Source organism: Hyperolius riggenbachi, chromosome 4 (assembly GCF_040937935.1).
Source record: "Hyperolius riggenbachi isolate aHypRig1 chromosome 4, aHypRig1.pri, whole genome shotgun sequence".
In the NCBI taxonomy this organism is placed as follows: domain Eukaryota; kingdom Metazoa; phylum Chordata; class Amphibia; order Anura; family Hyperoliidae; genus Hyperolius; species Hyperolius riggenbachi.
This window is the reverse complement of record NC_090649.1, coordinates 481,551,193-481,578,655: the sequence shown is the minus strand read 5'-3', so window position 1 is coordinate 481,578,655 and position 27,463 is coordinate 481,551,193. Positions and strand designations below refer to the sequence as shown.

The window sequence follows — 27,463 nt, the reverse complement described above, 5'->3', positions numbered from 1 at the left end:
TGGTATTGCCCTTATGTAAAGCCTGCCACGTCTAGAGTTTATTGAAATTGTGCAAGAAAAATCTATCCAGTGGGAATCCAGACCGCAAGACAAAAAAAAAAGAACTTTTCCACACTATTTAAAACTACAAACTACCATCACTACCAGCATCGCAGACTTCTGCAGCTACATGCTCCAATTTAGGGTGCGTTTCCACTAGTGCGGTGGGAAATCGCCATGGATTCTCCGTGGACGAATTCGCATGCAGGAGCGAAATCGCATGCGGTTGTATGCGAATTTTACCGCGAATTCGCATACGATTTCGCATGGATGACGCTGTGTGCGAATTTAACCATGTCAGTGCCTGTGTGCTTTTTTATTGATTCCATGCGAAATCCTATGCGAATTCGCATGAAAAAACACCATGCGAATTCCCTATTAAATACATTGTATGCGAATCGCATGCGGTGTGTGCGGTGTCCGAATTCGGATGGCTCTGCTGAGCAGATTTTTCCTGCACAAGAAAACGCTCCGTTTTCCTGACAAGTGGATACAGGCTCATTCACTTTTATTGGTTATGCGAATTTGCATGCGGGGAACGCATGCGAATTCGCGTTAGTGGAAACGCACCCTTACTCAGAGACATCAGTCTAAAGGTGGCCACACACGATACAATAAAATGATCCGATTTTACAGTAATTCGCTAAAAACGATCGTATCTCTCGAAAAAAAATCGAAAGCTTTTTTTTTCATTCGACTGAAAAAGCCGATCGGATTTCCCGTTTTTTTCTATTTAAATCGATCCGGAATGCCAGATATTTCTCTTCAATTTCTACTAAAGATTGTATGGTGTGTGTTGGATTGTTAATTTATTAATATACACACCCTAGCAATTTTATCTGAGTTTCCAATCAGTTTTATCATAATTGGGGAAACATTGAACATAGGTGTGTGGTACATTGGTCATATTTTTGAAATGTTACAATCTTAAAGGTGACCACACACCATACAATGTTTTAAATATCTGTCAATTTAAGAATTGCAATCAATTTTTCTGACTGATTGTAACATTTCAAAAATATGACCAATGTACCACACACCTATGTTCAATTTTCCCCCAATTATGATAAAACTGATTGGAAACTCTGAGAAAATTGCTAGGGTGTGTATATTAATAAATTGACAAACACACACCATACAATCTTTAAAAAAAATTGAAGAGAAATATCTGTCATTCCGGATCGATATAAATCGAAAAAAAAAACAGAAATCCGATCGAATAAAAAAAAAAAAGCTTTCGATTTTTTCGGGAGATACGATTGTTTTTATCGAATTGCCGTAAAATCGGATCATTTTTGTTGTGTCCCACATACATGGACTTGTGTTATGATGTTCATCAGCTAAGTTTGGCTGTAGCTAGTTTGTTCCTCTCCCTTCCCTGTAGTTTTGTTCCACCCATGTAGCCACTCCTCCCATAGTCAGTATCTCTTCAGACAAGTATCTGTAAGCATGTGCTGCATCTTCTCTCTGTACCTGGTAAAGCTACTTCGTTTTGACCTATGGAATTTGTCACTAAGATCTACACTGCAAGATTAAACCTCTTCAAGATCTTCATCTGTGTCGTCCATTGAGTCGCCTATCTGTGGATACTGCCCTTATGTAAGTTATTGCCATTCCACTGGGACTTGGGACAGTCTAGGGATCAGTAATTACATAGCCACAGCAGCTGAAACAGAATAATTTTATTGTATCGTGTGTGGCCACCTTCATACTTACCAAGGCTGTGTATTTAGTACAAAAATCATCCGACTCCGACTCCTCAGTTTATGAAATCACTGACTCCGACTCCAGCTACCCAAAATTGCTCCGACTCCAACTCAGACTCCACAGCCCTGGATTTTACAATGGGCAAACACTGACTAAACCATTTATATACTGTATAATTATTGTAAAAATAAGGCACTTTTTTATTACATTATTTTCACTCTTTAATGCTGTGTGACTTATGTAACATGGTGGTAGGCATGACAAATACCTAGGGCGGTGTGTCCTTCTATAAGGTAATGTAGGTTGTAGATTGGGGGTGATGGTTACCAAGGTCTGTGTGTCCTCATAATAATAATCCAAACATTTGTATAGCGCATTTCTCCTGTCGGACTCAAAAGCACTCGAGCTGCAGCCACTGGGGGGAGCTCAAGAGGCCACCCCACAGTGTTAGGGAGTCTTGTCTTAAACTCCTTACTGAATAGTTATGGACCCTAGCCAGGATTCGAACCCTGGTCTCCCACGTCAAAGGCATGTCAACGTGAAAGTCTGTATGCGTTGCATTAGGGCCGCGTTGTGAGACCTTAACGTCACACTGAAACGCAACGTCCTACTGTGAAAGAGGCCTAAAGGATACCTTAGCCCTTAATTAGTTCTGTAATTACCGCCATGTGTGTGTGGGGGGAGGTGCGCATAGGCTTACGGCCCCTCCCATTGCCCGACATCTGTCTCAGTTCTTCTAAAAAAGGTCCCGGCCAACTACAGTAGTTGGCGGGGTTGGTGCAGTCGCAGTATGTCCGCGGGAGTACGCGCACACTGCCTCGGGAAGATGTAGCTGGTGTGCATGCCCTCTGACCTGGACGTACTGTGTGCGCATGTGCTGTATGTCCGCTATGTCTTCTCACGGGAGCGCATGCGTACACCCGTGGACATACTGCGGCTCCGCCGACCACTGCATTGGACCGGGACCTTTTTTAGATGAACGGAGACAGAGGCCGGGCCATGGAAGGTGTGGTAAGGTTCAAAACAACTACAATTTTTCCAAATGCAGTTCCGTGGTCGATTTTTAATGTTCATGGTATGTTAGCATTTTCTTTTTTCTGACGATTTGTTTTGTTGGGGCCCTTAATAAAATAAATAATTTAAACAGGTACGGTAATCATAAAAAAAAAAAAAAAATCACACAGCAATGTGTATGGTATGCATTTTTTTTGCGCTACGATGTGGGAGTGAAATTAGCCAAACGCTTGTGTCCCGAAAAATCGGATCGGAACTCTCCTTTTTACTCTAGTTACATTTTTTATTGTGACAAATAATTTATGCAGTCAACGTGAGTTTACTGAATCAGCAGCTTCAATATGCCATTGCTAAATACCCATAATGAGAGTTGCGCGGTATTTGCGATCAGACAGGAGCATGACTCTGGGGATGGCCTGCGGCCGCGTATCGCTGCTCCTCTGCACCTGTCAGCGTTTCTCCTGGACGATGGGAAGCAGTGCGTCCCCCGGGGAGCAGGTGCAGTGAGCTCATGACTCCCTGACAAGTGGGAACAGAAGCCGCACTCTGAACTGGACTACACAGGAAATGCTGAGCGCAATGTTATTTCTGCAAGACGGGAACAAGCTGATCTGAAGCCCGCTCTTATTTTGGGTCAGAAATAAACATGGTCGTCTCCCAAGAGGGCTGATCGTTACCCAGAGTTCAAAGAGGTGAAACTTTATAACGGAAGTCAAGTTTTCTAACCAACTAGCATTGGAAATGGTCGGCTCACCATTTAATTCAGAACACAAATACATAAAGAATATACTGATGAGAGTAAACACTGAGGGCCCTTTCACACTGGCAGGGGCGTATCTGGGTAATATAGCGCCTCTGGCAAACACTGAAATTGCGCCCCTCCTCGATCAGGCAGAGCTCCCTTCCCCCCCTAAAGACAGCATATTTTCGCGTTTTGTTATGATTGCCTGTGTTTTTTTGGCTCGGGATATTGCTGAGGTTACTTTCTTGGAAATGGCTCTTCTTATTCACTCTCTGTCCTCTTTTCTAACACGAAGCCAAGTGTGCTCTATATACCTAAGTTAAAGCGGAATATAACCCTGCATTTCAACTTTGCTCTAAAACATTATTTACAGTATATTATATGCAACTAGCATTATTTTTTTACTAGACCAGCATTGGAAGGGTTACACAGGGCTTTAAAGTTCCTGGAGATTTCTGCAGATGCATCCTCAGATAGTTACATTTTGTTTACATAAATGTATCTAAGTGTTGAATGTGACTCACTCTCTCTGACTGAGCTGGAGGACAGCCAAAGTGTGTAACATTCAACACTTAGATACATTTATGTAAACAAAATGTAACTATCTGAGCTTCGGATGCGTCTGCAGAAATCTCCAGGAACTTTAAAGCCCTGTGTAACCCTTCCAATGCTGGTCTAGTAAAAAAAAAAATGCTGGTTGCATATAATATACTGTAAATAATGTTTTAGAGCAAAGTTGAAATGCAGGGTTATATTCCGCTTTAAGTACCATGTTTCCCAGATAATTGCATTAGTCTGATCTGAGGTCTGAATGAAAGGGAGGCATGGGGGGTGGGGGTTTGGTGGAGGACTGGGGGGGGGGGGGGGAGGCAGGCATGGTGATGTAGCATAGGAGCAAACATTGCGCCCATGGTGCTGTGACACCCATGGCACAAGCCATACCTGTACCCCTCTAGATACGCCTCTGCACACTGGCAATTGACGCACTGCTACCGCAGCCTAATTAAACCCTATGGAGAAGTTCATACTTCCCACATTGCGGTACGCTGCGCCTAATATAACGCTAGCACAGAACTACATTATCATGCATGATCTGCGGCGGCCCGGGAGTCATGTTAGCCTATGGCGACGCAGGGTTTTTTAAAAAGTTGACGTCGCGGGAAGCTGTTTTTTACAATTTGCTTCCATGCACTTTCACATACCCCGAAGCAGGAAGTGACCGCAAGCATGCATCACTTCCTGTTGGCCGGTGGCCAGACAGGGAACACTGCGTACTAAGGCCTGTTTTTGGCAATGCGGTGCGGCGGCCGCGACTAACCACAGCGCTGATGCCAGTTTCCAGTGTGAAACCGGCCTGAACCTCTTCAATCCATTTTTTTGATCACTTAAATAAATAGGAAGCAAACTAAACTTAGGATATTATGAATTGTATGTGTAGTACAGCTAAGAAATAAAATATTAGTAGTAAAGAAAAAAGAGTTTCTTTCCAGTACAGGAAGAGTTAAAAAAAAAAACTTCATGCAAAAGAGCTTCTCTGAGCTACTCGACCCACTGGGTGGCGCACAGTCCTGTTTTCTGAAGCACTTAAACAGCCAAGGAACAGTGAGAGACAGCTTGAGGTAAAGTTTTACTGCAGGAAGGTTCAAAGGGTCATTATTTCTACTTTATTTTATAGCTTAAACTGGACTAGTGTACTACTGCAACGCTCTCTACACTGGCCTTCCCTAAAAAGGACTTGTACCGCCCACAGCTGATACAGAATACTGCTGCCAAACTGCTAACCAACCAACCCCGTCACTGCCACATAACGCCAGTCCTGCACTCCCTTCACTGGCTACCTATAGAATGGAGGGTCCTATTCAAGATCGGCCTACTGACATTTAAATCCCTGAATACTCTGGGCCCTGGTTACATGGAAGATATGTTGCAGCTGCGTAGCACTCCCTGCAATCTCAGATCCACAGGTTCTAATAATCTAGTCATACCCAGAGTCCATTTGGAAACGTTTGGTCCCAGAGCCTTCTGTCATGCTGCTCCTACATTATGGAACTCCTTACCTCCGCAGATCAGGACAGCTCCATCCCTGGACGTGTTTAAATCCAGACTGAAAACCCACCTGTTCAGTTTGGCATTTGCAGAAATATAATGTTTGATGTGTGAATACTTCATCCTACTACCAATTACTGAATCTGAGAGAGCCTAAACGCTTTGAGTCCTATGGGAGAAAAGCGCTATAGAAATGTTACTGTATTTAGGAGCCCTGAGGCCTACTTCCACACTCAATGATACTATTGACCCAATCCCCCCCACCACCACCACCACCACCAGGAGCACATGTGTTTCCAACCTGTCATAAACCTCTATGTACCTTAAGCCTAATGATCTACTTGCACTCTCAGCCTCCTAGGCTTTTTCATGATAAATCTGAACACTCGAACTTGTCAATGGAAACACACCGTTGTTACGCTGTTTTGTACTCAACTTCACCATTTCACACTTGTTACGCTTTATAATTTTGAATGTAATTTGAATGTTCGCCCCTTTGGGCAAAAATTATGACTAATTCTGTAAACTGTTCTGTTAACTGTAACTATTCTGTTAAAAATGTTACTGTATTTTTTGGTCTATAAGATTAACTTTTTTGTCCCCCAAAAGTGGTGAAAAAAAATCACTGCATCTTGTAGTCCAAATGCAGGGACTTCCTGGCTTGTGAATGCCTGCCAATACCAACCTCCAACCCACATTATTGTCTGGGACTCCCTGTACTGTGCCCATGCAGAGGGGGACACTGGGTGACACAAGGGGCATGGAGGACACAAGAGGTACAAGGGGGCATGATACAAAAAGGTGCCCCTTCCCCATGGATGCACCAGGTTTAGTGTATATTTTTCCCCTGGTTTTTGACCTCTAAACCTGGGTGCGTCTTATGGTCAGGAGCGTCTTATAGTTCAAAAAATACGGTATTTTTTTTTATATATATATACTTTGCAAAAAAGTTGTCAAATTTCTACTTTCTTGTTAATAAAGAGATTTTGAACCTTACAAATGTTATTGTATTGTATTATTCATAATCCGCACAGTTGTACAGCGCTTTTCTCCTGTCGGACCCAAAGCGCTTGAGAGCTGCAGCCACAGGGACGCGCTCAAGAGGCCACCCTGCAGTGTTAGGGAGTCTTGCCTTGAACTCCTTACTGAATAGGTGCTGACCCTAGCCAGGATTTGAACCCTGGTCTCCCATGTCAAAGGCGGTGCCCTTAACCAGTACACTATCCAGCCACTATTATATGAATAGACAGAGTGTGATTTTAAAATTGCAAGTGTGACAGAATAATGCAATGTTATAAAAAAGAAAGCTGCTGTACAACTGAAAATAACAATATTCTGCTAGTAATATTTGCTACTAATATTCTATTCATTATCCGTGCTACACATACAATTCATTACCTCATAAGTTGTTTGTTTGTTTTTTTCGCTTAAGTCTCGCGTTTAGTGGGTCTTTGTCCCTTTCAGGAGAAGGGATACTGCATGGGGCATTGCCGCTAATGACACTAACCCCACTCACCCTGGCAGAGTTTCTGACACCTCCCACATTCTATCAATCAGCAGGGATGTATGATGCAGGGAGAGTGGGGTGAATGGATAGACAGCACGTGAGTTTTTGCAGAAGCTGTGGACCCTTGTGAGTATGAAGAGGTTTCTGGGAGGCAGGGAATACATTTTTTTTGGTAGTTAGTTAGGCAGGTGCAGAGGGATTTGAACATTCATAAAATAAATTGCCAAAAACTGGTTATTGCTCCCAAAATATACAGTATGTAGTTATATGTAAACCCCTTTTTTATCTAAAAATAGATCCCTATATGTCCCCCAATGTTTTTTCTTTTTACTTGGTCTGGGTGCCTTTGCCTAACTGCAGGAATGGTGCGGTGCCAGTGGGAGTGTGGCAAAAAAGATTTTTTCCTAGGAACAGTAACAAGCTTATCTAAGCATGCAAATAACAGAAAGCTTCCAATATTTTGGATAAGAAAAGGACACTATGACACTATGACCAGAAGGTAATTGAGTCCCCCCTCCTTTTAAAGAATTTACACAGTGATGTCAGCCTATTGGCCAGATGAAGTTTGCTGTGGGAGTGGCGTTGAGCTGTGGTAGTAAGGAGTAAAAATGAACACTGAGCTGGGTAAAAAAAAAAAAAAAAGAAAAGGGCAGAAGTGATGACACCTTTGGCAAAACAGAGAAACAGTAAAGATGGAAACCAGCAAGTTTCTCTTTTCTTTTTGTAATATCACATTTCTCCTGAATCTCACAGCGAACACTAAAAACAACAGGATAGGTAGGCTAAATAAGTAAGTATTTTTTTTCAGTTATTATGGAGTTTCGTCCCACTTTAACATTGAAATCTGTCCAGCGTGCTTCAGAAATGCAAAACCTGAACGCTTGTCTACTCAAGCCCTAAACATGCCCGGATTGCAACCCTCAAAGTGCCCTGAGATTCAATAACAGTGATAAGCGAAAAGGACGATATTCTTTTCGCATTAATTTTTACGAAAATAATGTCAAATTCGACTTTTGCGTAGAAGTTTTACCGAAAATGATTTTTGTAATAAATGTAATTTTTTTTTTGAACCAATAATCAATTTTCGTGCTTTACATAAATTTTCGCAGTAAACAAACGATTTTCAGTGTTTTTCTGCAAATTTTCACGTTGAAAACAAAAATTCATTTTCTTTGACCATACTGCGAAAATAAAGTGGCCCATTTGCAATTCGCTTTTTCGCCTGAGTTTTCTCCTAGACCTAGGTGATAATTTGTGATATTTATCTCGTCATAAAATGCCTTTTAAACCACCAGCAAGCAAGAATATACTCAGAATAATGTTGACGGTACTTTTTTCACCAACTTTTGGGTACTTTTTCAATTTTAAAATGCTGAAAAGTTATTTTGAAGAGACGATAAAAACGATCTCCTAGGTCAGGGGTCAGGAACCTTTTTGGCTGAGAGAGCCATAAACGCCACACATTTTAAAATGTAATTCTGTGAGAGCCATACAATATGTTTCAAACTGGGACGATAGGGCTCACGTCCCTGTTGCCATGGTGATGTGTATACAGTTGATCTGCCAGGCAGCGGAAGTATCAGACACGTCTTCAGCTTCTCTTGGGTATCAGCAACATCAGCAATTTCCCCGAGAGCCAGACAGGAGAAATACCGACTAACAGCTTGTACAATTAGCTAGCTGACTTGGGGGTTGATTCACTTTGTAGGACGAGATCCCCGCACTTTGGCCCAATAGGCTGCTTGTCAAGTGACAGGCAGTCTATTGGGCCAATCAAAGTGCAGGGATCTCATCCTACAAAGTCACTGGACCTGGCAGGGTCAATTGGAGCAGCTGTTCATTTTGGGAGGAGCGCAAGTAAGTTAGTAGTACATGCTACAGCAGCAGCATGCCTACTTTGAAAATGTTATTTGCGCTGCCACACTAAGCTGTGCTGCTTAAGCAGTGTAGCTTAGTGCATCAACCCCTACTGATTTGTCTGTGAGCCAGATGTAGCCATCAAAAGAGCCACATCTGGCTCCCGAGCCATAGCTTCCCTTAAGGTGCCCATACACTCGTCAGATTGGCAACAGATAGATAAGAAATGCATCTGATGATCTATCTGATGCGTTTTTAAAACATTTTTTACCAGGATAGAATTCCAATAGATTTCAGTTTGAAATCTATTGAAATTCGATCTGATGGCATTTTTTTGCCATCAGATTTCCATTAAGGCCAATGCAAACTGATAAGCAATCTCATCAGATCGACCTAAATTTTCCACCCTGCAAGTTCGATGGAAATCCATCGAAATCGATCGAAATCGGCCGTCGACGTTAAGGTCGCAAAGCAAAATTACTTTAAGGTCGCAACGCAACTTAACACTGCGTCACCGTCGCATACAATAGAGCATGCAGGGAATTAAAAGTATGCTTCCCTGTATCTGTCTGCGTTTAGAGGTAACTCACTGCACCAGTGCATCACAATAAACGCAACATTTACAATGCGACTTTAACATCGCACTGGGAACGTCACATAGGGTTAACATTTCCATGCGGTAAACCTGCATTTTGCGACCTTATTAACCCAGGATAATGACGTCCCACTGTGAATCTAGCCTGAGAAATAGCATTTTCAATGCGAAAGTGACTGGCGTCAGTTCGCAAGCGACACTGTTCAATAGCGCCCAAGAAAAAAGAACCCCATAGTGGAGGTGTAAAGCGCATTACCTTCATCGGCAGAAACTTCGCTGCTGTAGCCATCATACTCTGCAGACAGCGGGCTGTACTTCTGTCTGGTCTCCCAGGTGTAGTTCTGCTGCTTGTCGGAGGCCGGCCGGGAGCCCTGTAACCGGCTCATTGCCTCGTGATATTTGCTGAGGCCTTCATCTTCGCTCTCCGAGGACGAGCCGTGCAGGTCTCGGCCTGGTCAAAACAGATCAACACAAAGCTGCACAGTTTATTATTGTGGTCAGTGAATATGAAGGTAAGCACACAGACTTTTATAGAGGAACAGCACACAGGGACAGAAAAATAAATGTGACTTTTTTACGCTCAAAGGGCTTTTTCACACTTTAGGCTTGACTCACTAAACTGTGATAACTTATATCACGGCTGTTTTCGCGCAATCACAATTTTGCTCACACAATCGTGAATTTCTGCGAAAAACACGTCCGTTTTCGCTCGCAAATTCACAAGTGCACGCGCAAATTCGTGATTGCGCGAAAACGGACGTGATATGATTTATCACGGTTTACTGAATCAAGCCCCTTGAGTGTTTCCGTATTTTTTAAGCACTGACAATTTTAGAAATGCCCAAAAGGCGCTTGTGCAATTATTTCCTATGAGAGTGTTCACATGTGTGAGTTTTGATTTACTAAAATCGCAAACGCGCTACATTATACAATTTTCTGAGCGTTTTTGCTCAATGGAAGCATTAGGGAAATCACAAAGTGCTTGAAAAAGGGATTTGAATTGCGATTTCCGAAGCGCTTTTAAGAATAAATTCATTGTATTTATTCATTTCCGGGTCAAAGAATTCACTAATAAATAAACAAACTAATAAACGAATTGCTCAGCAAAAGCGCTAAGGGCCTGAGCCCACTAACACAGTCCTGCACAGTTGTGTGCGCTTTTCAGAAGCACATCAACATTACAGATACAGGCCTTTAGAAAAGCGCTTACAAAATGTATGTGTGTGGCCATACATCACTCGACTTGGCGGCCAATCGACCACCAGATTAGATAATTATTATCGAATCGGATAAAAAAACCTGTGCCGCCAAGTGAATGTCTGATCGACGATGCAAAATTGGTGGCATGCATCAATCGGATATTCTGCAAGACGTCGGACAATAGTGGTCAATCAGGTTCACGGGTGTAGCGGCGAGCGATAGAAGGACGAGTGATTTATGCAACAAAACCCCCAGCGCTGCCCCCTAGTGTATAAATGTGCACCCCATATGTACATTTATACATCGCCTGTCCTGTGTCGCCCACTGCGCCATGTCCACCCGTCTTCGGAATCCTCCGCTCTTTTAATAGCGGTATACACGCTGCCAGCAAGACACGTGTGTGATGTCACACACACACATCACGTGCTATACGCTGGCAGCATTTATAGCGGAAGAATGGGGGATTCCAAAGACAGATGGGCACCGCACGGTGGGCGACACAGGACAGGTAATGTATAAATGCACATGGGGGGGGGGCACATTTATACACTGGGGCGGTGGACACGGCCGAGTCCCAGGAGATTTCATGCTGAAATTGATCGGGAATCAGTCTGTGGTGTATGGGCAGCCGACAGATCTCTCTAATAAGATTTAATCAGATCAGAGACATTTATCTGGCCATCATCGCTAGATATATGGGTACCATTAAAGGGAACTTGAAGTAAGATGCTTATGGGGGTTGCCATACTTATTTCCTTTTAAGCAATACTAGCTGCCTGTCAGCCCTGCTGATCTCTCCGGCAGCAGTAGTTTGAATCACACACCTGAACAAATATGTGGCTACAAGTATTGGAGGCAGAGGATCAGCAGGACAGCCAGGCAATGTGCATTGTTTAAAAGAAAAGCCTTCATGGAGAGACCTGCAGTATTACCTAATAGCCAGAGGAGCAACCTCAGTACTGGGTAGCTGGAGGTACTTGCCAGAATTAGGTAGCCAGAGGTGCCCTTCAGTATTCGGTAGCCAAATAGGCTTCCCAGTATTAACCCTTCAGCAGCCAATTTATTTAGTGGCTTACAAGTGTTCCAGTCCAATTTATTTTAGCACATTTTTTTATTTCTTATTTTTTACATTTGCTTGCTACTAAACACAACTGCTGTAATGTGTATGTATGGCCACTTGTCACTAGGGGGCAGTGTGAGACGATAACAGAGGACTTCTGCTTTCAGTTTCTATACTTTCTGATAAAGAGAGAGATCTAAGCATTCCAAGAATTTACAGCACAATGAGTACTGGTGCCCCCCAGTATTAACTAGACAGAGGTACACCTGTATTATGTAACCAGAGGTGCCCCCAGTTTGGTAGCCTGAGGTACCCCCATACTACGTAGGTAGCCAGAGATGCCTCCCTGTATTATGTAGCTTGAGGTGCGCCTCCCCCCCCCCCCCCCACCAGTATAAGGATCAGAGGTGCCTCCCAGAATTAGGTGTCCCTCAGCATTTTAGTTATAATACAGCTATGCCACCTTCAGTGTGTATAGTATAAGCTGTTGCTGCTTGCTTATACCACCAGGTAATGAGTGTCAGTTTACTACCAGCACCACAGAGCAGCTGCTCAGATACAGCGCCAGCCTCCATCCCATTCCACACATGGTGTGCAGTAAATCCCCACCCACTTCCTCCTTCCAAGTGGCTGTGAGGCTTGCCCAGAGCTTGACAGAGGGGATTGTTCTGTTATATCACGCCACACTGGAGGCTGAGGACGGTGTATTCACAGCCACCAGCCAGTGCTTGGCACAGGCAGTGAAGAAGCAGGCCCTCTACTGAGTCCTAATGGGCAATTGCTTACCTCTCCAGAAGATATAGACACCAGTTTTTCTATCCCCCTATGCTATCAAGGCATTTTGTATTGACCTGAGGAAGCGGGCCGTGACCCGTGAAATGCGTTGTCAGATTGCTTTTTGCATAAAACTTTTTTTTCCAGTTGAACTGGTGTCTATGTTAGGGCCAAAACCCGAAGTCTGGCCACTTCGGGTTCTGGCCAAAATGAGAAGTGGCCATGCACCTGCGGCCAATGTTATAAATGAAAAGATTCCCGGCCGTATAAGTGCATTTTGGGGCCGCCTCGCTTTGGCCAAATGTATCCAAGGGAATTGATTTTCCCGTTCATTGATCTCCGGTTGAGCGGGCGGCAGCGTGCACGAGCGGCGGGAGCACGCGCACGAGCGGCGGGAGCGCGGACAGCGGCGGTAGCGTGGGAGGCACAGATTTCTCCGTCCCTTGGTTTTATAAGGGTGGAAAAAGGGACGAAGAAATCCATACCGCGGGGAGTAAAGTGGTTAAAAAACTAAAACAGAACACACATTGGGCGCCTCCATCCTACCCATTACCAGTCAGACCTCCTTTAGAGGTAATAGCTTTGCAGTTTTTCTGGAAAGTCTATCGTACTACAGGAGAGCGACCATCCAGTATCCAGCAGGACCTGGAGTACCGAGCAGGACTACAGGAGAGCAACCATCCAGTATCCAGCAGGACCTGGAGTACCGAGCAGGAGTACAGGAGAGAGACCATCCAGTATCCAGCAGGACCTGGAGTACCGAGCGGAGCTACAGGAGAGCGACCATCCAGTATCCAGCAGGACCTGGAGTACCGAGCAGGAGTACAGTAGAGCGGCCATCCAGTATCCAGCAGGACCTGGAGTACCGAGCAGGAGTACAGGAGAGCGGCCATCCAGTATCCAGCAGGACCTGGAGTACCGAGCAGGAGTACAGGAGAGAGACCATCCAGTATCCAGCAGGACCTGGAGTACCGAGCAGGAGTACAGGAGAGCGATCATCCAGTATCCAGCAGGACCTGGAGTACCGAGCAGGGCTACAGGAGAGCGACCGTCCAGTATCCAGCAGGACCTGGAGTACCGAGTGGGGCTGCAGGAGAGCGACCATCCAGTATCCAGCAGGACCTGGAGTACCGAGTGGGGCTGCAGGAGAGCGACCATCCAGTATCCAGCAGGACCTGGAGTACCGAGTGGGGCTGCAGGAGAGCGACCATCCAGTATCCAGCAGGACCTGGAGTACCGAGTGGGGCTGCAGGAAAGCGACCATCCAGAATCCAGCAGGACCTGGAGTACCGAGCAGGAGTACAGGAGAGCGGCCATCCAGTATCCAGCAGGACCTGGAGTACCGAGCAGGGACAGTTAATTCCCTGCAGGCCTATACAGTGGTTTCAGGAACTTTGTGAGTATATATCTATATAAGTTTATCCTCCCTATACCTGTTGATACTGCAGCATTGGGCTCCCGGTCTCTCCCTACTTCACACCTAGGTATTCTTGGCCCTTACAAGAATCACCAAAGAAATAAAACGAATTTACTCTACTGAGTCCCATCTGAGTGCGAAGCAGTCAGTGTTTGCTGCCTGGTAACTTCCCTGCGTGGAAAACGCTGACATGTTTGGCGTTACAAACGCTGCCATTCGGCTGCATTAAAGTGTAACTGAGACGAGAAGCATTTCAAGTTCCATACTTACCTGGGGCTTCCTTAAGCCTCCTTAGGGGCGCTCATCCCTCGCCGTCTCCCCAGGCAGCTCCGGTCCCCAGTTATTCAGTCTCAAAGTCGTGCTTCGTCGGCCATGCCTAGCCTGGCCATGTGCGCTCCCTCATCGCGCTCCCGTCCCTGGGAGCAATCTGTGCAGGCACATAACACTCCCAGGGACGGGAGCTAGACGGTGGAGCGCTCATGGCCAGGCCTTGCATGCGTGACGAAGCACAACTCAGCCTAGTTTTCGGGCTGAATTGCCGGGGTCCGGAGCCAGAGATGGTGAAGGATGAGCGGCCTTAAAGGGGCTTAAGGAAGCCCAAGGTAAGTATGGAACCTGAAATGCTTCTCGTCTCAGGTTCCCTTTAAATTGCATCCACAATGCGCTGGGTCGCCAGCAGACAGGGGGGCTGAACCACCTGACAAATGTGCAGTGCAGGCGTCCATATGAAAGAGGCCTGGGCATACAAATGTGATAAAAAAAACAGATATTACAGATTGTGAACGTGGGCACCCTACTAAACTGCAGTCCATTCAGTGTGATTGATTAAAATCTGCTTCATTCAGCTCTTAAACAAAAGAAATAATAGGCTTTTGAACTTTTAATTCTGTTCTGTTATCAGCAGTGTTTCCTCAGCCAGAGAGAAGATTTTGGGCTTCTATTTGCTTCTTAGGAGAGTGTAAAATGTTGTTCAACTGCTCCATTTGCATAAGTGGCAGTGGTGTATTAACCCTAGCAAAAAAAAAAGGGAGGTGGGGGAAATCAGACAAGTTGTTAGTAGGGCTAGTACACTGTGCACCCATGTTGATCTCATCATTGGGGCATAACTCTTTATAACTGTAGTGATATCACTTCCTTTGAACAAAGTCATTTTATACTCTGGTGCTGCAATACCTCTGACCACTAGAGGGGGTAAGTCTCATAAGCAGCTGTGGACAAACACTGTCCAAAATGCTGGAGATTAAATCTGTCTTGAATGCCATCTACTGTACAGTTATTCTGCATCGACCTTTACGTCTCATTTTTTTTATCCTGTGAATTGAGTCATGGACAACACTGTTTTCATCATCCTGTGAGACAAGATTCTTCAGAAATAGGCTTCTATTGAAAACATGGATATCAAGATGCATTAAAAAAAATTGGTATAGTTGGAAGAATCAGAAAACAGGAAATTCTGGAGAGCACTTGAGTGTAGCTGGAGTGAAAAAGAGATCAGCAGAAGAACTGAAGGAAAGCTCAGAAGAGTTGAGGCACTTCAAGCAGAGATGGAGAGAGGATTACCTTTGCTTGATGTCCTCTTCGCTCTGTCTGATGATTGCTCCGACTGCCTCTCTTTACTGCTGTGCAGGTGATTTTCCTTGACCTTCCTCTCCCTGCTCTTGCTAAATCTATTACGAGGACTGGCTTCGCATGCTGCTCTGCGGTCTCTGGACTCTTCGCGACGACTCCTATGCTTTCTGTGCGATGTGCTATTACTCTGGTCACTGTGAACTTGATTAGCTTTTGAATGCCTGCGGTGTGCTGCATTATCAACCCTCTCCTCCGATTGATCCACTCCACCATGTCGAGGAGAGGCTTCCGAGTCTTTCATACGTCTAGGCGACCTTTGCCTTCTCCTTCTTGACACATGGTCAACAACAACACCATCTGTGTCCTTACTTGATCTAAGGTCTTGGTCATTTGACTTCCGAGATGAGTGCTCATTCATGTAATTACCATGGTTGCCATTTGGATTTCCATCCACTTGGTTATACTCTTCCGTAGTATTATATGAATAATTCATTTCCGTGTGGCCGTCTGTAGCAGTAGAATAGGAATCCCCAGACGTGTGCTCAGAGTTCCCGTGATGCCGGGCAGAACTAGAATCACGTTTTGATTTTCGGTCATGCCTGTTATGCTCGGATGATGTCTGATGAGCACCTAAAGACGACCCATCTCCGTTAGTATTCGTGGAAGAGTAACCAGAGCTCGTTCCCTGGTAGTGCTGGTTTGAATCCTCGGTAGGTTGAGGTTCCTCCTTGGTTTTAGAATTGTCCTCTTCCTCCGTGCGTAGGCCATGTATCATGTTTGTAACCTGTTCGGTGACGGAATCAGCCATGTTATAACTCACCTCTTCAACGGCACTTGCCAAACCGTCAACGGCGCTGCTCAGGGTGTCCACGATAGAAGACACGGATGGAAGGTTTATGCTGTGCTGGAAGCTTTTGAAGAACGCCATGACTAACAGATCCTTCTCTAATGATATTCAAGAATGCACAACACTGTAATCCACAGTCGTCCACAAATTCCAAAATTTACAGGATCTTAATATTTAAATCCACTCTTTGCTTGTGATTGTAATCCAGAGGGCTTTCTTTCACACGTGTGGTCGTATAAGGGGTAAATACTGTTCACTGTGGTGAAGATGAGACTGCATGAGACAGTTATAAAAAAAACTCCCCTCCTTTCCATGAAAACAGACATGAAACATAAGTATAATAAAAATCAAATGAATGTTTTTTTGTTTGTTTTTTTTATATATATATTTCCAATCTAAATCATAGCAACTCTACAGTTCCCTTTAAGAAGGGATTGACAGCCATAAAATTCCTATTACCCACTGCTCTGTGTTTATTATGCAGTCTACAACCTGACTCTGCATTGCAAGCATTCCGATATAATCATAAATGTTTCTGCTGTAATGAATCTTATCTCAGTTAGCCTGACTCTTTTTTTGTACATTGTCTGCGAGAGGGAAGCTTGCTACCTCCCCTCCCACATTCATGCTCCTCACTGATTGGCTGAGGGCAGTTCAGTGTGACAGAAGGCTGAGAAGGGGAATACACCTCACCTCACCTCTGCAGAAGCTGCTGAAATATGTTCTACAGACCTGAGTGGGGAGGAGGTATGGCAGTGTATAAACCATCCCAGGCCAGAGAAAAAAAAAGAGTAAGGGTTCATTCACACTACAGCATTTTGCCGCAATTTCGGCAAAAACGCTGAAACGTTACCACTTTTTAAAGGCGCTAGTGTAATGAAACCCTATGGGCCCGTTCTTACTTGGGAGATTTGCGCTAATCGCCGCAAATCGCCCAAAAAACACGAAACACAAACGCGTCGCCTGCACCATTTGTCCGGCGATCGCGTTTCAGTGCTATAGAAGCGCTAAACGCGATCGCGGCAAAATCACTCCTGTAAAACGCCGGCAACAATCGCCAGCGTTTTGCGTTTTGAAAGTGTGAATGGGGCCTAAAGGAGGAAATGACATCAGGATTGGCTTCAGTCAGAGGCAGTAAAGACGGAAAATGCCTGGAACAGTTTTCTCTTTATTTACTAAATGAAATTCACTGAAATCAAAAAACGTGGACAGTACAATACATACGTTATGTAAGTGGAACAATTATTTTTTTTCTGGACGGTGTAATAGCTGTGAAGGTTATATCATTATTTCAAAATGTAGACATTTACCCATTTGCACCCACAATTACAAGAAGCGTGTTTGATTGCCGGGGGCTTCAAGCGTTGAACAATAATCTCAGTCTTATCCTGTCCTGGAACACGCTGTATCAATGCTGTGCTTACAGCATAAAATAGTCATATAACATTCTTCCTAGAATACAATTTCTTGGCCCCATACAGAGTAACAGCTCAGTGCGAACTTCTAAGATTCCGGTTTTTGTCGGCCCACCGCTCCCGTCCTGGGGCGATATACAACCCGCAACATTGTTTCAAGGTGCACGCTATAATTTTAGCACTTCACAGTCGTATAATCTTACTCAAGTGCTTGCAGTAAAATTATGCTACATTGTGCATCTGTGAATGACACGAAAGACTAAGAAAGGGCAATTAGACTTTTGTCGAGGCTTAAATTAGAATTTAACATAACTATAAATCTCTTTTTAGTCAATGTGAGCAGAGTGACACCAGTCTGTATTGAATGCAGGATTCCGGTTTAGGTGGCCATACATTCACCGATTTTCCCACTCGATTCCTTGCAGATTCGATTCGTTTGCTGGGAATCGGTTCCCCAAAATGTCAGATCGATTGATTTTTTTGATGGATTTTGTCTAAAAATCTGTTCCAAAATATCTATTGAACAGGATGGAAAATTAAAAACAATCGGCGGCGGGGCAAGAGCATAGGCAGATCGATAGCCTATAGCTTTGATCAGTTTGATCGATTTTCAATACTCTGAACCGATTCCTTTCAGAAAGGAATCCATTGTTTTGGAAGATTGGGTAGAAATCTATAAGTGTATGGCCAGCAGAGATGGGCTTTCGAGTAGAAAGTCACTGGAATATGAAATTGTAATGAAGGTTGATAAAGGCAGGTGTGAGGATGGGAGACGAGGGGTTACTTACCCAGAAGTCCGTCGCGCTCCTATGCGTATCACTCCATTTGCACGCGACCTATGGAACGCGTTCTATGACTCACTACCGCACTTCCTCCTTCCGGCTTAAAGGAGGAAGTGTATCCCTTAGGTCGCGTGCGAATGGAGCGATACGCATAGGAGCCTGACGGACCCCTGGGTAAGTAACCCCTCGTTTCCCATGCTCACAACTGCCTTAATCAACCTTAATTACAATTTTGAATTTGAGTGGCTTTCTACTCGAAAGCCCATCTCTGATGGCCGGCTTAAAGTGATCGAATCGGCTAGAAATCTGTGCTGCAGGCAGCATGATCGATTGACCAATCGATCGATTTCTGGCCGAATTCGATCAAATTACTCAATTGGTCTGGACGGAAAATCTAGGTTGATCAGCTGCTGGCGGCCAGTCAATGGCGCATTGCATTGGATGGAATAGTGCAATGTTGCATTTCGGTGGATTTTCAATAGATTTGATACTCAAATCTACTGGGAATCTGTTCCTAGTGTGTGGTTCACATCAGATAGATTCCTGGCAGATTCGACCTGACAAGCATCTGACAGAAATCTATCTGATGGTTGAATCTGCTGCAAATCTATAAGTGTATATGGGTACCTTTATGCCATAGTTCAACCAGGCCTGCATTTACAGGAGCTTATAGGCACAAATGTTCTGGTACCCTACACCTCGTCCTGAACGAACCCCCTCCCCCCCCCCCCCCCCGCACACTGAATTGCACCACTGACATCACCTGCCAGCAGTAAAACTGTCCCCATGTGATAAATGTCAGAATGTAAACCAGGTATTAGGTAGCTAGAGGTGCCCCCGACTGAAGTGAGATCCCATTAGTGGAATGCAGAGAGCAGGGTGAGTAACCTCTTATTTATGCTCCACTTGGGGCACAAATAATCAGGGAGGCACTAGAGGATCAGAGCGAGCTGCCTTTTCATCATCAGGCGCCTGTAGGCATGTGCCTAAAGTGCCTTATGGTAAATCCGGCTCTCATTCTAACCCAGTCCCGACTACACAGAAACGGTCACTTGCATTCCTGATGTTTAAAGAGACACTGAAGTGTCTGTTTGTGTGCCCCTCCCCCCAGCAAAGTACAGTGAACAGAATAGTGTCTGTAAAAAGCTCCATATCAGCCTAAGTCTATGTTGGTGTTAAGTAAACCAATGGTCTTATCTATTTGCCATAAATACCTCACAACCCTTGCAAGAGCCCTTGTAATTAATGTAACACTTATATTTGCACACACACAAAAAATAAAACTCTCTACCTCCTTCTGTTTGTATGTTCTAACATTGTCAGTCAACAGCAATAGAGACTGTAGAAGGATTACAAGCTGAACGCTTACTGCTGGGATGATTTGGGTGTGATCTGTCTACACAGGAGCAGCTTGCTAGCAAGCAAGGATTAAAGCATGTCAGCCAACTAGCCAAGTACATCTGTAGGTAACTTTAGGGTGCGGAGGAGGCCACAAGGCACCAAGGAACTGTTGTGGCGTGGGCGTGGCTAAAGGTGTGGCAGAAGCAGGTTTTAGTGTCCCTTTTTTCCTAGCTCTAAAGGTTGGGAGGTATGTGACCTAGCAGTCATGTATGGAACTCAGGAACAACTATATGTCCTAATAGTCATGTGCTATGCACGATGTGTAATGGTTAGCGCTTTCGCCTTGCAGTGCTGGATTTCCTGCAAGGAGTTTATATATTCTCCCCGTGTCTGTGTGGGTTTCCTCCAGGAACTCTGGTTTCCTCCCACATCTCAAAAACATACAGATAAGTTAATTGGCTTCCCCCTAAATTAGCCCTAGACTACGATACATACACTACACGATATAGACATATGACTATGGAGGGGATTAGATTGTGAGCCCCTCTGAGGGACAGTTAAGTGACAAGACAATATACTCTGTACAGCGGCACTATATAAATACTAAATAATAATAATACTGAACACAGGCAGACCTGTATGTATTGAGCACAGACAGAAGGTCAGGTAACAGTAGCTTCCTGCTTACCTTGAGCATTCTTGACACAGAATTCTGACCCCCCCTGGTGGAAGCCTCCAGTTTTCCCAAAACACATTTTCTTGTTGATGTACAGGAAAAGCAACAGGAGAAAAACGATGGCCACGCCCACTGCTGAGAGGAATCCGACCGCTTCAGGAGACACTAAAAAGAAGAAAATATACGTATTAGGATAGCAATGAACTCTGTCATTCATCGTTTGGGTGGCATGCTGCCATAGTAGCTAGCATTCTTGTCTTGCTGCACAAGAGTCTCAGGGCCAGATATATCAAAGCATTACCGACAGTTTTTTCTTCTTAAACTGTCCTTACCAGCAGTGGGAACTGTTCTGCACATTGTTAAGAAGCTTCCCAATGCTTTCTTAAGTGAAGGGAGATTGCGGCAGTTCTGAAAGTTCTCCTTAGATTAAGAACAGCGCAGAACTGTCCCTGGATAAGAAGTGGCTAATACCACTTCTTAACCCCCGCAGAGCAGGTTAATGCTGACACCTCAAAGCTTCCTTTTTCATTTACTGCCATCTACCCACAATCATTGGTTACTGAGGTGAACTCTCCTTCACCCTGGTGGTGTTTATTTGTTTAAGAGAAGGAGGGGAATTGTGGAGGAGTGTATGGAGAATTGACTGTTTGGAGCATGTTACTCTGCCAGAGAAGCCTTGAAGAAGAGGGAGAGGGGAAGCCCAAGAGCGGGCCACTGACACCACCAGTTAATCTATAATGGGGCGCGTGGGAGCTGCTAACACCAGGAGAGAAGCTATATTGGGCAGGTGGGCCACTAGATACCAGTGAACTGGTATGCAAAATGCTGCATGCAAAATAGGGGCATGGCTAAAAGTGTGGCAGGGGTGGGTCTTAGTGTTCCTTTTTGCCGGTTCCAAAGGTTGGGAGGTATGGAGGGACCCTGCGCTGGTGGGCTGTAGGAGGATAAGGCAAGCCTCCGGACCTCTCAGAGGCTTTACACAGCTAATGTTACCTAAATTAATGTCCAGCGCTGCGTAATATGTTGGCGCTTTATAAATACAATAAATAATAATAATAGTGTTTAACTTTTTTCCCTTCAGGTTCGGGTTCAGGAAAAATAAATCAATACATTGCAAAGTGAGAAGAATAGAAGAAAGACCAAAAAATGATTAATTTGGTCATATTGTTTGATCCACAATCAGCCTGCATGTAATCACTTTTACTACTGGCAGTCTGACAGACATGAAAAAAACTAGACAGCACTAACTGCCATTTTCTAGACAAAGACAAGTCAAATAACATTTATATCGCGCTTTTCTCCTGGCGGACTCAAAGCACCAGAGCTGCAGCCACTAGGACGCGCTCTATAGGCAGTAGCAGTGTTAGGGAGACTTGCCTAAGGTATCCTACTGAATAGGTGCTGGCTTACTGAACAGGCAGAGCCAAGATTCGAACCCTGGTCTCCTGCATCAGAGGCAGAGCCCTTAACCATTACACCATTACACCATCCAGCCATCTATAACCACACCCCCTAACAATGTGATAGGCTAAAAGTTTTTGGTGGTTTTTTTTTATAGATATACAGTGGTGTGAAAAACGATTTGCCCCCTTCCTGATTTCTTATTCTTTTGCATGTTTGTCACACTTAAATGTTTCTGCTCATCAAACACCGTTAACTATTAGTCAAAGATAACATCATTGAACACAAAATGCAGTTTTAAATGATGGTTTTTATTATTTAGTGAGAAAAAAAACCTCAAAACCTACATGGCCCTGTGTTAAAAAGAAATTGCCCCCTGAACCTAATAACTGGTTGGGCCACCCTTAGCAGCAATAACTGCAATCAAGCGTTTGAGATAACTTGCAACAAGTCTTTTACAGCGCTCTGGAGGAATTTTGGCCCACTCATCTTTGCAGAATTGTTGTAATTCAGCTTTATTTGAGGGTTTTTTAGCATGAACCGCCTTTGTAAGGTCATGCCACAACATCTCAATAGGATTCAGGTCAGGACTTTGACTAGGCCACTCTAAAGTCTTCATTTTGTTTTTCTTCAGTCATTCAGAGGTGGATTTGCTGGTGTGTTTTGGGTCATTGTCCTGCTGCAGCACCCAAGATCGCTTCAGCTTGAGTTGACGAACAGATGGCTGGACATTCTCCTTCAGGATTTTTTGGTTGACAGTAGAATTCATGGTTCCATCTATCACAGCAAGCCTTCCAGGTCCTGAAGCAGCAAAACAACCACAGATCATCACACTACCACCACCATATTTTACTGTTGGTATGATGTTCTTTTGCTGAAATGCTGTGTTACTTCTATGCCAGATGTAACGGGACACGCACCTTCCAAAAAATTCAACTTTTGTCTTAGCGGTCCACAAGGTATTTTCCCAAACGTCTTGGCAATCATTGAGATGTTTTTTTTAGAAAAGTCGCCTCTCGGATGAGTTTTCTCTGTGCTCTTGGGGTAATTTTGGTCGGCCGGCCACTCCTGTGAAGGTTTATCACTGTTCCATGTTTTTGCCATTTGTGGATAATGGCTCTCACTGTGGTTCGCAGGAGTCCCAAAGCTTTAGAAATGGCTTTATAACCTTTACCAGACTGATAGATCTCAATTACAGTACTTCTGTTCTCATTTGTTCCTGAATTTCTTTGGATCTTGGCATGATGTCTAGCTTTTGAGGTGCTTTTGGTATACTTCTCTGTGTCAGATAGCACCTATTTAAGTGATTTCTTGATTGAAACAGGTGTGGCAGTAATCAGGCCTGGGAGTGACTACAGAAATTGAACTCAGGTGTGATAAACCACAGTTAAGTTATTTTTTAACAAGGGGGGGGGGCAATCACTTTTTCACACAGGGCCATGTAGATTTGGAGTTTTTTTTCCTCACTAAATAATAAAAACCATCATTTAAAGCTGCATTTTGTGTTCAATTATGTTATCTTTGACTAATAGTTAACGGTGTTTGATGAGCAGAAACATTTAAGTGTGACAAACATGCAAAAGAGTAAGAAATCAGGAAGGGGGCAAATAGTTTTTCACACCACTGTACATATGCACAGAGGGATATACTGGCTTCTTAGCAGTTGAAAACAGCTGTAATTTCCCACAATGCAACAAGGCTAACAGACAGCATCTGACCATGGTCCTGACATCACACTGGGAGTGGTTTCACCACAATATCAGCCATACAGACCCCCCTGATGATCTATTGGAAAAAAGGTAAAAATTTCTTGTGGGAAAGGGTGTATCAGCTACTGATTGGGATGAAGTTCAACCCTGGGTTAGAGTTCCTCTCTAATTCATGCAAATTGCTAGTTTACACAAGTCCCTATGGAACACAACCCTGGTGTAAACTGAGAAGTCCTCTCCTTGTACACTAAATAATCAGAGACTGAACTCCGGCAGTGACTTCATCGCTACAGCCGAAGACCTTACCGGCTGCCTCCTTCATGTCTCTCTTATAAAAGATTTAAATAATAATTTCGTAAATGGCCGCAGTATCGGGCCGCTGCCGGAACAATGCGATGAATGGAATAACTTCACAATCCCAAACGCTCTGAAGAGGGGAGAGGAGGAAAGAAAAATGTTCAATGTGCCATATAAATCAAAAGGACAATTAAGGTATATTTCTTAAATGCTATCATTACATTCCCCGTACTCTATGACACACTCCACCATTAGGAGCAATTATGTACTTGGGGTTTGAAAAGATAGTTGGCGGATAACGGTTGTCCCAGAAAGCCATTTGTGATAATTACACGGGGTGATTCATTACTGGGAACTGCCAATAAGCGGGTATAACGGGCTTTTAAAGAGTTGACGATGGGCTGATTGTACATTACACCTTTTTATTAGATCTCGAGTAAGAAGAAAAAACTGGCTAATGTGGTTAACAGACGGGCGAGAAATAAGGAAAAATATCCATACTGAAAGCCGAGGTTCCTGCAAACAGCAGAATAGCCAATAGAAAATCAGCAATGTGAACCATTTTAAAAGGACCACTATCGTAAAAAAAGACAGAACCGACAGCTTTTGGGCCAGTCCATCTCCTCATGGGGAATTCTCAGGCAGGGAACACACTTGACTGTTTTCGTGCACGTTTTCTGAACATAAAAACTGAGGGCCCGTTTCCACTGTAGCGTTACGAAATCGCCGGCGAATCACCGCAGGCAAATCGCATGCGGGTGCGATTCCGCATGCGTTTTTTGCCGCGATTTCGCATGCGATTTCGCATAGGTAAGGCTGTATGCGATTTTAACCATGTCACTGCCTGTGTGAATTAACATGGGTACCTATGCGAAATCGCATGCGAAATCGCGGCAAAAAACGCATGGGGAAAACGCATGCGATTTCCCTATTAAATACATTGTGTGCGATTCGCCTGCATTCCACACGCAGGCGAATTCTGAGGCCCCTACCCTGCAGATTTTTTCTGCACAGAAAAACGTGCGGGGAAACGCACAAGTGGAAACAGTCCCATCCACTTCTACTGACTGTGCGGATCCGCATGCGTTGCCCGCATGCGGATTCGCGATAGTGGAAACGGGCCCTGAGAAGTCATGTAAATCAATGGGCTAGTCCACACTTAATGCGTTTTTCGCACGCAGAAAAAAAAACTGAAATTCTGCATCATGATTCTGCACATTGTCAGTTTTCTCTATAAGTTACGTTAGCTGCTAGGAAAAAACGTGCGCGTTTTCCTGCATAGAAACACACTTGGTGTGCAGAAAAACGCGTGCGGAAAACTGAAAGACAAGTGTGTTCCCTGCCTCAGGCAGGGGTCACACTTGTCTTTCAGTTTCTACACTTTGCAGTAGGTATTATTTCTTACAAAACGTTGTTGTTTTTTTTGTTTTTTTTTCTACCTATACACTTTGCAGAAAACTGAAAGACAAGTGTGACCCCAGACTTACAGCAGCTAATGTAATTTATAGAGAAAACTGACAAATTGCGCAAGATGTCAGTTTTTTTTCTGCATGCGAAATCTGCATTAAAGTGTGACCTTGCTTATTGATTAACATGAGTTCTCAGTTGAAGTCAGTTTTTCTGTGCAGAAAACGCGTACGAAAGCCGGTAAGTGTGACCCCTGCCTCAGGGTTTTCTTTGAACAGCATTTCCTGAACAGCAGTTTAACTGCCAAAATAGTAAGATACCAGCCGGCCTCCCTACTCACTTGCGCACTATTCTGGCTGCTTTTCAGGAAATGATGTTGAAAACAAAGAAAACCCTGAGAATCCCCCATGAGGAATTGGACTGGCCCAAAACCTGTCGGTTCTGTCAGATTTTAACTGCCTACTTTTTTGCGATAATGGTCCTTTAAAGAGAGATTTAGCGTTCGGATACAATTCCCCATACACTCTAAAATTTAAAGTGGACCTGAACTCTTGCATAGCACTGAAGGAAAACCGAGAGAAATGCATCACACGTGCGTCAACGCGTCTGAATCACACACCTAAAACAAGCATGCAGCTAATCTTGTCAGATCTGACAGTAATGTCAGAAACGCATGATCTGCTGCATGCTTGTTCAGGGGCTATAAAAGGATTAGAGGCAGAGGATCAGCAGGATTGCCAGGCAACTGGTATTGCTTAAAGGGAAATAAATATGGCAGCCTCCATATCCCTCTCTTTTCAGTTGTCATTTAAGGACACCTTTCAACATGGAGGTTTAGATCCTCAAAGAAGCAAGAAAGAGTCAACAAAGGAAATAAATAGGTCAGCCTCCATATTTCTCTCACATCGGGTACGTCGGGTTCCCTTTAAGGACACCTTTCAACATAAAGGCTCGGATCCTCCAAGAGGCAAGAAAACGAACAGGGAAAACAGCTGTGCCCACTAATAAAACATCGCTGTGGTAAATGTAATAGTGAAGACTCCGATTCCTATAAATGCCTGTTCATGGCAGGGTCTCTCTAGTGCTGGGGTGTCACACTCAATTAAAAAGTTGGCCGAAATAGAGCTCTGGGACCAAGTTGCGGGCCAACCTCAATGTCTAGTGGCCACCTTCCTATCTTATAAAGTTCCCTGGAATCTAATGGCCCTCCTCCATTCCCTATACAGTTCCCTGGTGTCTAGTGGGCCTCCTTTCTCCCATATACAGCTCCCTGGTGTCTAGTGGTCCTCCCTCATCTATACTGTTCCCTGGTGTCTAGTGGTCCTCCCTCATCTATACAGTTTCCTGATGTTTAGTGGTCCTCCCTCTCCTATACAGTTTCCTTATGTCTAGTGGCCCCCTCCTTCCCCTATACAGTTCCCTGGTATCTAGTGGCCCCCCTCCCTTTCCAATACAGTTCCCTGGTGTCTAGTGCCTACCCCCTCCCTCCTCTGTATGGCTTCCTGGTGATCAAGGGCTTACCCTCCAATATAGCTTCTCTGGTGGTCTAGAGAGGGCCAAACATAATGCAAAGTGGGGAAACCACCTGAGGACCAAATCTGATGGCTCAAAGGGCCAGAGTTTGAGATTTATGCTCCAGTGGAATAGTAAAGAGGAGAGTCGTGTATGAAATAGTGGAGAGGAGACAGTACAGCCCTTCCTTACCTGCGCACTCTCTCTTTCATCCTCATGTCTCGGCGGTATCATCAGCTTGTCATAAAAGCTCTAAATCAGCATTGATACCATTAAAGCAGCGGCAGAATCCAGGCTGCATTTCCTAGCAGCGGAATCTCTCTGTGTTTCCCATTACTGTGCGGACTGGCAAGTGCTCCTTTGTGGCCTGATACCATATGGCCACCTGCCTATACGTCAGCGAAGCTTTAATTATTGATATCATTGCTGCAATCCTATCTGACTGATGCACAAATAAGGGGGTCACGTGGGAGCGCATTACAAACACAGGCCGCTTCTGGTTTCTCGGTCTTCTGTTTTATTAGCAGTTTGCTTGCCAGCTCGCTGTAT

The 27,463-nt window shown here is 44.4% G+C and overlaps 1 protein-coding gene across 8 annotated transcripts in view; it reads right to left on the bottom strand.

The window, feature by feature from the left end:
- Positions 1-27,463, bottom strand: part of SYT14 (synaptotagmin 14) — a 298,006-nt gene that overhangs the window by 195,313 nt on the left and 75,230 nt on the right. For 7 of the 8 annotated variants that reach the window (XR_011019493.1, XR_011019494.1, XR_011019497.1 and 4 more), the window contains exons 1-2: positions 15,519-16,526; positions 9,764-9,958 (exon numbers count right to left, since the gene is read on the bottom strand). Coding sequence is in view for 2 of the 8 variants with exons in the window: in XM_068232990.1 (XP_068089091.1) it covers positions 9,764-9,958; positions 15,519-16,455 (1,132 nt within the window). In the remaining 6 variants the exon portion in view is untranslated. Of the gene's footprint in view, positions 1-9,763; positions 9,959-15,518; positions 16,527-20,600; positions 20,754-27,463 lie in introns of those variants that run through there. The other variant, XM_068232991.1, reaches the window with a different exon arrangement.